Raw genomic sequence first — 10,806 nt, 5'->3', positions numbered from 1 at the left:
CCTGGAGTACCATCGCAAGATCACAGAAAAGGTTTCAACTTCCAATTTATTGTACGCTCACTGTAGGTAACTGCGAAGTCCTCAAAACGCAAAGCTTAGCAACACACAACTTCCCTTTCAAGGTCTTCAAATATATTGCCACAATATATGTATTTTGTGGCAACATGTAGAAGAGAACAGTAATTTGGGTGAGAAAAATAGGACACTAGAGGGTTTGGGAGGGATATCAGCCTAAGCAAGGTTCCGAGGTGCAGAAATACCGTCTTGCCTGAAAATCTCTTACCTCACCTGGTCCTAGTCACCACGCCTTCAGCCATGTATTTAACCTCTGCCTTTCCTATTTTGCCACTTTAGACTTGCAGCTCTAGTTCCATCTTTCTACTCACTACAACGTAACATTTCTGGGAAGCAGTTTAGCAAAGCTACTTCAAAAGCATGAAAAGTCCAATTTATCCAATAGTTTTTTTTACTCAAGAGCAGCCGTCCCCAACCTTTTTGGCACCAGGACCGGTTTTGTGGAAGACAGTTTTTCGAGGGGGGCGGGGGATGGTTCAGGCAGTCATGCAAGCAATGGGGAGCAGCAAATGAAGCTTTGCTTGCTTGCTCCCTGCTCACCTGCTGTGCGGCCTGGTTCCTAACAGGCCGCTGAACAGTACTGGTCCTCCGCCCAGGGGTTATGGGGGACCCCTGCTCAAAAGGATTTATACTAAGGAAGCAGGAATGCTTTCAAAACCTTAAGTTACTTACGTCTTATTTATAACTAGCATAAAAATTGAAAACTTAAATGCTTAATGACAGGGAACTATTGGAGATAAATTAAAATACATTCATTAGAAGAATTATTAAACCATTAAAATGTTTTTCAAGGAATATTTAATACAGTAGATAATATATGCTTATCTAACATGTATTTTTATATCACTGAAGCTAAAGCAAAACATCCTGTTTATTGGTAAGTATGGCCTGTATGTGTACACTACAGTGCAATTTAAAAAATACTGTAATTATAATTTCAGAACTTCAGAATCTGAACAGATGCCAGTGTTCTCTCCTTTTTTTATATGGGAAAAGAAAATCCTTTGAAAATCATCTGAAGCTTGGACAAAAATTCCATAGCTATATTCTTAGGATCACTCTGTAGAATCTTCACGATTCAGATGATACAAGGGAAGCTTCAATTCAACCTTTTAGAGAAGACATTCCAGCTCTCATGATCTCATCAACCAGGAGAATGTTGGTGGCAATCACAGTGCTGAAAAGGGGGGAAAAAAAATCAGACTACTCAGGTTTGAGGTATGAACTCTAATTCAACTCAATCTCCAACTAAATTGCACAAATTATATCCAGTCAAGTTTCCCCTTTCCTTTCCATACATAGAAGGCTCACTTAGTTGCTACTTTTGACTGATTTACCTTTTCTTACGGAAAGAAAATTAAACAAAACATACCAATTTTAAAGAGTATGAATATTCCCCAAATGTTATAATTTTGGCTTTCCCAAACTTACCAGGAATGAAGAAGCTGTTTCTTTACACAGTAGTTATCCCATACGCCTACTTCTGCTGCTACCATTGGCTCACCTGAAAAGTAACCCAGTATTCTTAAAATCATACAGAGCAGGTCATAAGATCAGAATACTGTCTGAAAGAACTAAAAAGGGTATTTTGTGCTGCTTCACTCATCAATGGTCACTCATTTCCTCCAGTATTATCTATGAGAACCCGAAGTTCCTCAGTTAGCCCAATGTTGTACTCCAGACCATGACTCCTGTGCACAGCAGCTTTGATGAGTGGCTGACCTCTACTTAGAATGCTTCCAGTGATAGGAATGCTCTATTTGGTTATCAAATATTTGAACATCTCTGTATTTCTGGAGACGTTCCTATTTGTCCATATTAAAGTATAGCACCTGAACTATAAGCTGGCAAAACAGGCTTATCATTACCCTCATTCCAGAAACCTTTAAAATTAACTTAATTGGGAGACTGGGATTGACATATACACACTACTATATATATATAAAATAGATAATAACCTACTGTATAGCACAGGGAACTCTACTCAATACTCCGTAATGACCTATACGGGAATAGAATCTAAGAGTGGATATATGTATATGTATAACTGATTCACTTTGCCGAACAGCAGAAACTAACACAACATTGTAAATCAACTATACTACAGTAGAAGTTAATTTAAAGAAAAGAAACCTTTTATATTAACTTGAATGTAAATGATGCTGTTCACAATAGGTCTTACACATACTGCACAGATGTATCTCAGTTATCTCTCTTCCACTTTGTACTTGTATAATTTGGATTACACTGGTCTAAGATCAGGGCTTTACTCATTTTATTAGATTTGGTTCCCTCTTCCAGCATTTTTTGCTATCCTCAGCCTTTTTTCACCCATGAGTATGATCATGAAATGTATCATTTTAATCAAAGTCCCTGATAAAAAACAGTAAAGCAAGCTCAACATGAAACCCTTCAACATTAACCAAACCACCTACCACAACTCAGCAATATCAACAAATCCGTACTCTTCTAAATTATTCAAATGTCTCCTCGATTCCCTTTATTTCTGTATCTAGTCATTACATTTTTGTATCATACTTTAGAACCCAGAGATCCTGGATAGCACTGGTGTCAAAGAGCAAAAGCAACTCCAAGATTCTTCTCTCTCCCATTTTTTTTATCCTTCCTGGTCTTACCTCACCTATAGTATCTAGTTCACCCCCTACAAATAGTCACATCCTCCTTACCTGTGTTCAAGTCTACACCCACAAGTTGACCTGATTCTGAATGTTCTGCTTTAACTTTAACTAGTGTTTCCTGAAGGTCAAAACCAGAGTTCTGAGCAAGAACCTAAAGGAAACAAAATTTATTTAAAAGACAGGACCTAGTAACAGATAGTCAAGTCTGTAATAAATGAACAGTATTTCCAATTAATAGTTAAAAAAAAACAAAACAAAAAAACCAAACCTTTAATAAGTGAAAACAGACTGGTATTTATGTTCACTTCAGAGAATGACTAGATATACACTACCAGCAAACTCACTAATCCACCCCAAGCCCGGCAATACACTGGTCATAAACTGTACCCTAAATAAGCATACAATAGAAAAATCACAGTATTAACCTTAGTTTAAAACAAAAACAAAAAGCAAGCTTGTACCCCTACACTGCAAACCCTCTTAAAACAGCTATCTCTTGCCATCTGAAACATCAGATATTCAAGCCTCCCCTCCAGAGGAACCAATACATCTAGATAATGAGAAATACCTGTTCTAGTGTTAGGGTGAAAACTGATGAACCCTATTTATTCAAAATCCACATTATGAAAAAACCCACATTAGCAAAAAGTTTTCATCAGATGAATCATTTTGGTGTAGTTTAGAAAACAGTTAAAGCATTCACACCTTGGGAATAATGAGCAATGCATCAGCAAATGCTTGAACTCCAAGTTGGGCCCTGCCCTTTACACTGGGCTTGTATTTAATCAGGGCTTCTGCCATTGCCACTTCCACTGCACCAGCACCTGGAACTACACAGCCTGTTGGGTGGGAGGAAGAGAGAAATGCTAAGCTACAAAGAAAATAAAACTGCAGAGGCAATTTTAAGAAAATACATAAATTAAAACACACACAGGAAATCCATTAATTTGAGAATTCAGTATAACCACAGCAATTTTAATATTACATATGAAAGCAATACAGGCAACATATCAAACAGCAGAATGATTTAACTAGCACATGGAAAATCCTGAAAGCTTAGTATTAGTTCATTTATTTGTATCCCCTTTTAACAATAGCATGCCATGAAAAAAATTAGCATACCATCATAGCCATTTTAAAGGTAAAACTTTACTTTTGCATGGTGTCTGGCTGTGTAAACTACTGATAAAAAGAACACAGTATTCAGCCATGCCTTTTAGACTAGCAAAAGAATACAATTTAAATACAGTGACCATCTTACCATCATCAATAGCATTTTTAACAGCCCTCAAGCCATCTCTTATTGCATCTTTGATCTGAGTAAGTGTGTGCTTATTTGGTCCTTTGATCAATAATGTGACTGAGCGAGGATTGTTACAGTTCTCAATGAAGGTGAACTTCTCTTCTCCCTGTGTGAAGAGACAGTATTTTCAAAAACCAGGATACGGTTATGCAACGAATGACCAGATGAGAGGGCCTTATGAAGGAATAAGTAGCATATTAATAGGGCACAGCACTGATCACATTAAAGCAAATAATTTCTTTTAAAAAGTCACATAAAAGAAATGTGATTTTCCCATCAATGGCTTATCATTACTACATATAAATCATCAAAATGTATATTAAGAAGGCAAAAATATCATCCAAAGTTTGAATGAATTTTTAACTACTGAAGAATTCATGAGCCAAAAAGTAGTATTATTTTGGAAAGAAAATACACTTACCAATGTATATTCATAGACAAGTCCTGCATGTCCCAAACAATCAGGATTTAGGTCATCAAGAGAATTTAGGGCTACCCCACCACAAGCAAGAGTCAGCCTGAAATATTCAAGTGTTTTAAGGGAGATGCAGAAGGGATTTTATTAGTTATGTTTAGAGATTAATATTTTTAGAAAGCAGTCTTTTTCAGAATTACATGTGAAAATCATATTCTAAAATATATTTTAGCTTAAGCCTTTCCATTCACCACCAACTAGCTGAAAACTGGTCTTTTCTCCTAACTCTCCATTAAAACCACTCCTAAGTCAGCAAATACTCCTCTGATATGAAATCTAAAGGTGCACAGAGCTCTTCATCATGGTGAGCTCTTTGGAAGAAAGTATTCCTCTGAAACCCTTGATGCTGTCTCTTGACATGGAAAAATATGTACTGTATAGGTCATCATTTAAAAATAAAAACAAGTATATCAACAATCATAGCAGCACTATTCACAACAGCCAAGGTAGAAACCCAAATAAACGTCCACTGACAGATAAATGAATAAACGAAACTAAGTGTGGTATACCCATACAATGGAATATTATCCTTAAAAAGAAATGTGATCCTGGAAAACACAGGTAAAATGATAAATTTTATATTATGTATATTTTATCACAATAAAAAATAAGAAAATCACAAAAATAAGAGGAGGGAAAAAAGGAATCTAAGTTAACTTGCAAAATAAGTGAAATTCATGTCACACAGATAATCTGCTATCCGTACCTTTCCATATTTCTCCTTTTAGCTCTGCGCAGAGCTACTATGCCTTCTTTTGCAAGAGCATCTAAGGAAAAGGGGTCAATTCCCTGTAACAACAACAAAAAATAAGTTTCAATATTTTACCTTTAAAATAAAAATAGATACACACTAGTTTATAAAACAAAATTTCTCACCTTTTGATTAATAACAACAAATCCTTTATCTGAATCACCACAGACTTTCTTTTTCAGGTCTATTATTTTTTTAACTCTGTCTTCAATGAATTTTCTTTCAGCTTTCACTAGTTTCTCTCTCTCCTCTGCACTCTTGTAAAAAAAGCCAGAATTCACTTCTCTAAAAAAAGGAAGTTACAGAAAGGGGAGGAAATATTTAGCAAATAGTCACCGAGCTCCAATTCCACCCCTGGTATGTTTTCAGAGGCTATTTCCTGTAATTTTCTGAAACCCCATTGAGGCATTATTGTCCGTACAGCAGGGAAACTGAGTCTCACAAAAAAGTGACTTGCCCCAAATATCAAGCTCTTCCACCTCTCTTCCATTTTTAAGGAGCTATATATAAACTCACGTTTTTTCATATTCTAATGACACGTTGCATGTGAGGATGTACGCATCTTCTACTCTCTTTTTCATATCAGGATGCCGTGCCCCATGGTCCAAAACAAGACCTCTGATCAAGCTGTTACAACACATAAAAAATATATTCTTATTGATTTCCAGATGGGGTGTAACGTATGCTAACAAAACTAAAACACTGAATTGAGACAGTATTGATAATTTTCACACAATCAGCTTTATTTCTTGAGCTATTTGAACAGGACTTTTGGGTAATACCAAGGAAGGTTCAATTGTGAAAAAGCAGAATTCCAGAACATGACAAAAACAAGCCATGCAAATGAAAGTAACAACCCTGTCTTGTGCAGAAGGTTCCACAGAGAAATAGTCACAAGTTTGGTAGGCTATTAAACTGTGATCACCTCCTTTAAAAAATGCTTTCAAACTAGGTCTTTGAAATAATTTTCTTTAAAATTCCCTGAAGTCTCCCACATGCTCGGTTCAATAAATGCCAAATGACTGATGTAGCTGACTTTCCAGAATCATTCTATGTAAAAATACATTATACCATTAACTTCATTTCAAGAGGAAATACTGATACTACTGAGTAAATGAAATACTCATCTAGGCAATATATGTTAATTCAAAGACAAAAAAAAAAAACAGGCAAAATATATGTATTGTATAAACTCCTTCAAGTTTGTAAACACTCTTTTTATTTCATAGTATTCTACCACCTACCTTGTATCGGTTTCAGATTTATGTTTCATCTCCATGATCTCAACCATGAAGAGGTCAATAGGTTCATCTTGTTTTTTAATGGCTAAAATGGAGTCCACTACAGCCTGCAACAGAGTATAACCATTCAATGAATTTGACTAGCAGAAGTTGAGACACTTATGTTGTTTATTCTTCAGAAAAGTTTAAAGCAGACAGCTTCTCGTCTTTAAAAATCTCTGAACTGATCTAAGTCTTTTTTTACACGCTAATAGAATGCATTATTTGTAAAGGGCTGAAGTCATCTACATTTCTGAAACCTCAATTTGTAATTACCTACAGAATCACTGACATCTCTACTATTAGTAGCTTTTTAATAAGGAAATCTCCATTTTAGAAACTCCATTTACTGAAAGCTCTGATTATACCTTCATAACCTGGCCAGGTATGCTATTACGATTTTCTCACTTTACTTATTTTTTCTATTTTTAGGGCCACAGATCAGGTTATCACTGCCACAAAAATGAACCTACTTACTCCACACAGGATGGTACTGTGAAGACTTCAGATGGCATTCTATAACTGGAATTAGCAAGAATACTGATGTTTCCAGTTGCCAGGGGTTTTCAGTATAGGTGTAATGTACCAGACACATACAAAATTTAACACATACCTCTGTTAAGACATCAGCAAGTTCAGCATGAACTTTAGTACGTAGAGATGTTCTGGCCACATCTATAAGTGTTTCCCTGTCCATCTCTTTGCTTACTTTGACTTGTTCCAAAAACTGAAGTGCCTTTTCCTTTGCAGCTTCAAATCCTTCTGTAATTATTCTGGGATGAAGACCCTGTAATAAACACACAATTACAAAACCGCCACTAACAACAGAGACCTTCAGTTAGATGCAACTATAGTTCCCGATAAAGCAAATTTATGAAGGGATATTCTGGATCATTCATACCTTTAAACACAATTAATATAATGTGCTGACTTTCTGAATACATTTAAAAGGATAAATAGTCCTTTCAATGCAGAGGAAAAGAACAGACATTGCTCTAGCACAGAGTCAAAGCCAAGGGAACTATAAAGCACACTTGGGTGTTCACTGTGCAAACCACAAGGGATAACGCCCAAAACTCAAAACTGTGTCATAACAATTGGCAGTCAATAGGACCATTATATCTTTCCTATAGGTGATATGAAATTAATTCACACCATTTACTAATAAAATAAACACGGAGACTAAGAGTCTGCTTTCTCTCTCTTCCCAGGAAATTCTTCCTAACATCAGATTAGTATTCACTGAGGTTTGCTTTAACCTTGGAACTACTGAGGGTTAAAAAAGTTGTAGTATTCTTATTTAAATTCAAGGTTTTTGTTAGCTTTTTCCTTAAAAATATGCCTAATCCTGAATATTCCATTTCTAGATCACAATTATTAATCTGTTATAGGCATATAAAAACTGTATATGCAATGCAACTTGATAAAAAACAACTTTCAGGCCAAGGAAGATTCTTCAACTCATCCAGGATCATAGTAAATTTGTGTCAGAGTAGGATACAGACCCTTGTTCCCATATTTAACCCCATGCTCTTTACATTCTATTATATGGCCTCAGTTACTACTAGCACATCAGTTTTTATAAGTAAAACTAAGATTATTTCCTATACACAATAAAATATCACAGAAACACGAGAATCATGTATACTTCAGAAATGTAGAGATCCGCCTGCTTCAGGAGCTCTCCAATAATTAGGACATTGGAAGTGGTACCATCACCAGTTATGTCATCCTGGGCTGTTGCTACTTTGGCTATTAAGGAGGCTGTTGGGTGTTGAATTTGCTGCAGGTAGAGAAAAAAAAATTTGTGGAACAACTTAAAAATGAAAACAGTCCAAATATACCTTAAAATGTGTGAAGGGCTAATCTATCTGCACAAAATGCCCAAGTGTACAGCTACATATTACTCTGATTAAAAACTCACCATTAGCTATCAGTTTATGATGACAGAAACACCTTCATATATAAATTTGTTTCCTTCTCAGATTATCTCCACTTTACTGATGAGGAAATGTGAGACCCAGTTAAGGTTAACTCAAGGTGATAGAACTAACAAGTAAGAGCAATAATTTCAAATCCATGTTCCATGCATGCCTCTTTATGACAAATTTAAGATTCTTGTGAGAATAAACCAAGTGCCTTTTAAATGAAAGCCTGGCTGCCCAGTTTACTTGGCACTGAACAAATAATTAAAATGAAAAAAAAAAGAAAAGAAAAGAAAAGAAAAACTTAGCCTCTTTAGCAAAGATCATCAGTGGATGCTAAGTCACTCTGGAAAGGTTTTGGAGAAACAGAATATTCATTATGTTTGTCACCCACAGATTCTTAATTACAAAGGCTCCAACACGGCTACTGCACTGCTTTTGTCTTCTTATACTCCTTTAATCCTGTACAGTTGTCCAGTCTTTTATGTATTTGGGGACACCCACAGTTTTAAGAATCTAAGCAGACTATCTCATTCAATTAGGGAAAATTTAAAAGTCATGTAGAGACGGCTTTTCTGACATCAAGTTTAAACTAACTATGACTCTATTGTTCTCTGCTAGCACAGGCCACCACTTAAGCCACCAAACAAAAACTACACCTTCTAGGTTAGCTATTCCTTACTGAAGATATTTACAAACACCTGGAACGTTGAAGGCATGATACACTATTATCAAAACCCTAAATTTCACTCTAAACTCAAAACATAGGCAAGTCATTTCCTTTTCTAGGATTTGAACTGTTAGGTTTTGGAAACTTAGGGATGAGTAAAATGACTGCTCCTCTCAGTAACCTCAGATTCTTAGTCACTGGGACTTTAAAAATGGTAGTTTTATTTCTCCTCCAATTGGTGGTGAAGTGTGATACAACAGAAGAGGTGCTGTTTGAAAAAGTATAACCATCCTGTTGCATTTTGCCTCCCTGATTATGTCAACTGCTCTCAGTTTTTATTAGAATTTTAGTAATTAAAACCCTTTAACGAAGACCTTAAATGGCAAGGGTAGGGGATTCAAAAGGAAGTTCATTAGACTCCAAGGCTCCTCACTGTACTGTACTGTCAACAACAGTACTGATTACATTTTTTCTACTTTTTCCGTTATCTGGAAAACTACCTGTTGAGAAGAATGAAAATGATTTTCTCCTACTTTGTAAACGAATAGTAAAAGTCTTCCTACAAATCAAATGTACTATGGAAAACCAAGACATTTTGGACCTAGTCTAGCAGCCTCTCACCATTTCATGAAGCAGCACATTTCCATCCTTAGTGAGCTTGATGTCTCCAGCACCAGAAACAAGCCTGTTCAATGGGCAGAAATGAATCACAGTGTGACTTTTTCAATGGAGACCAAATTAAGAGGCCCATAAAAACTGGGCTTTACCCAGATCCTCAAGAGCTGGGGCCAAGGGTTGGTTCTCTGCTTCCGGTAACAGGAATGGTGCAATGCCCACCCCCACCCGTCTGGGGAACAGTCCTCAGGGTCTCTTAGGTCCCAAGCGCGCCGTGGGGGGGGCGGGGGGGAGGCCGCGCCGCGCACGCGAGCAGCTTTGTTCTCGGCGGAGACGGAATCGACCACCAAGGAAACAGCCAGGGCAAGAAATAGGACCGACCCGGGACAATGCGGGGAAGAAAGGCCACCGCGGCGAGCGCAGAGGCCCGAAGGCGGCCGGCTCCAGGCCTCGGTCCCCGGCGCAGGCCCGCGGCAGCGCGAGGTGCGCGGTGCCCGCCCAGCCCTCCCCGCCAGCCGCGCCTTACATCTTCATGGTGCCCTTAGGCCCCAAGTTGGTCCTCAGCACGTCCTGCAGCCCCCGGGCCGCGCTGATGTTGACCGCCAACGCCGCCTGGGCTCGGGCCACCTCAGCCTTGGGATTCAGGGTCTTCACGGCCGCCATAGCTGACCCAGCAGAAGAAAATGGGGGAACCCGGCGTCCGGAAGGCCCAGAGCCGGTTCAGCGTGGCCGGGAGGCGCTATCCGGGTCTTCTGGAAAAGTCGGGTGCGCCGGGCCCGCCTCCAGCGTGCCCGCGCGCCGCCGCCATTGGGCCTCGGGTCGGCCGGTGCCGCTCATTGGGTCGCGGCCGCACGTAGCCCCGCCCCTCGCTTTGGCCGCGGCGCCATTGCGCTCGGGAGGAGCGTGTTCCCCCGGCAACCAGGGCTCGCGGGGCCCCCGTGAACTGCCCAGCACCCGGTTTTGCTGACCCCGGACCTGAGGGCGTAGGCGGAGCGGGCTTGTTGGCCGCGTGCGTCAGGGCGTGAGGGCAGAGGCGGCTGCTCTTCCCGGAGGTCTCCGGCCGCAGGGTGTAG

At 38.9% G+C, this 10,806-nt stretch overlaps 1 protein-coding gene and 2 non-coding genes across 3 annotated transcripts; all 3 read right to left on the bottom strand.

Annotated features, from left to right (window-relative positions):
* Positions 1–32: 32 nt before the first annotated feature.
* Positions 33–10,496, bottom strand: CCT6A (chaperonin containing TCP1 subunit 6A). The gene is made up of 14 exons (XM_059898244.1): positions 10,260–10,496; positions 9,740–9,803; positions 8,172–8,306; positions 7,137–7,310; positions 6,488–6,591; positions 5,760–5,870; positions 5,369–5,528; positions 5,199–5,281; positions 4,439–4,535; positions 3,976–4,123; positions 3,420–3,553; positions 2,763–2,865; positions 1,507–1,579; positions 33–1,252 (listed from the first exon to the last, which is right to left on the bottom strand). The coding sequence occupies exons 1-14, from the start codon at positions 10,394–10,396 to the stop codon at positions 1,180–1,182; spliced, it is 1,596 nt and encodes a 531-aa protein (XP_059754227.1). The 5' UTR covers positions 10,397–10,496; the 3' UTR covers positions 33–1,179.
* Positions 3,788–3,927, bottom strand: LOC132350113 (small nucleolar RNA SNORA15). The gene has a single exon (XR_009497859.1). It is a non-coding gene; the product is annotated as a small nucleolar RNA SNORA15 (small nucleolar RNA).
* Positions 7,443–7,576, bottom strand: LOC132350047 (small nucleolar RNA SNORA22). Its single transcript, XR_009497804.1, has one exon. It is a non-coding gene; the product is annotated as a small nucleolar RNA SNORA22 (small nucleolar RNA).
* Positions 10,497–10,806: the final 310 nt, after the last annotated feature.

Source organism: Balaenoptera ricei, chromosome 15, assembly GCF_028023285.1.
Source record: "Balaenoptera ricei isolate mBalRic1 chromosome 15, mBalRic1.hap2, whole genome shotgun sequence".
Taxonomy (NCBI): Eukaryota; Metazoa; Chordata; class Mammalia; order Artiodactyla; family Balaenopteridae; genus Balaenoptera; species Balaenoptera ricei.
The sequence above is the reverse complement of the archived record's forward strand: the minus strand, read 5'-3'. Positions and strand labels throughout refer to the sequence as shown.

Bases quoted from the DNA above. Each gene is read 5' to 3' on its own strand.
- CCT6A (XM_059898244.1), bottom strand. From the start codon at position 10,396: ATGGCGGCCGTGAAGACCCTGAATCCCAAGGCTGAGGTGGCCCGAGCC. The intron at 7,311-8,171 runs GTATACATGATT...TGTTTATTACAG, and splicing joins CGGATCTCTACATTTCTGAA to GGTCTTCATCCCAGAATAAT. The intron at 4,536-5,198 runs GTACGGATAGCA...TGAATATTTCAG, and splicing joins AAAAGGAGAAATATGGAAAG to GCTGACTCTTGCTTGTGGTG.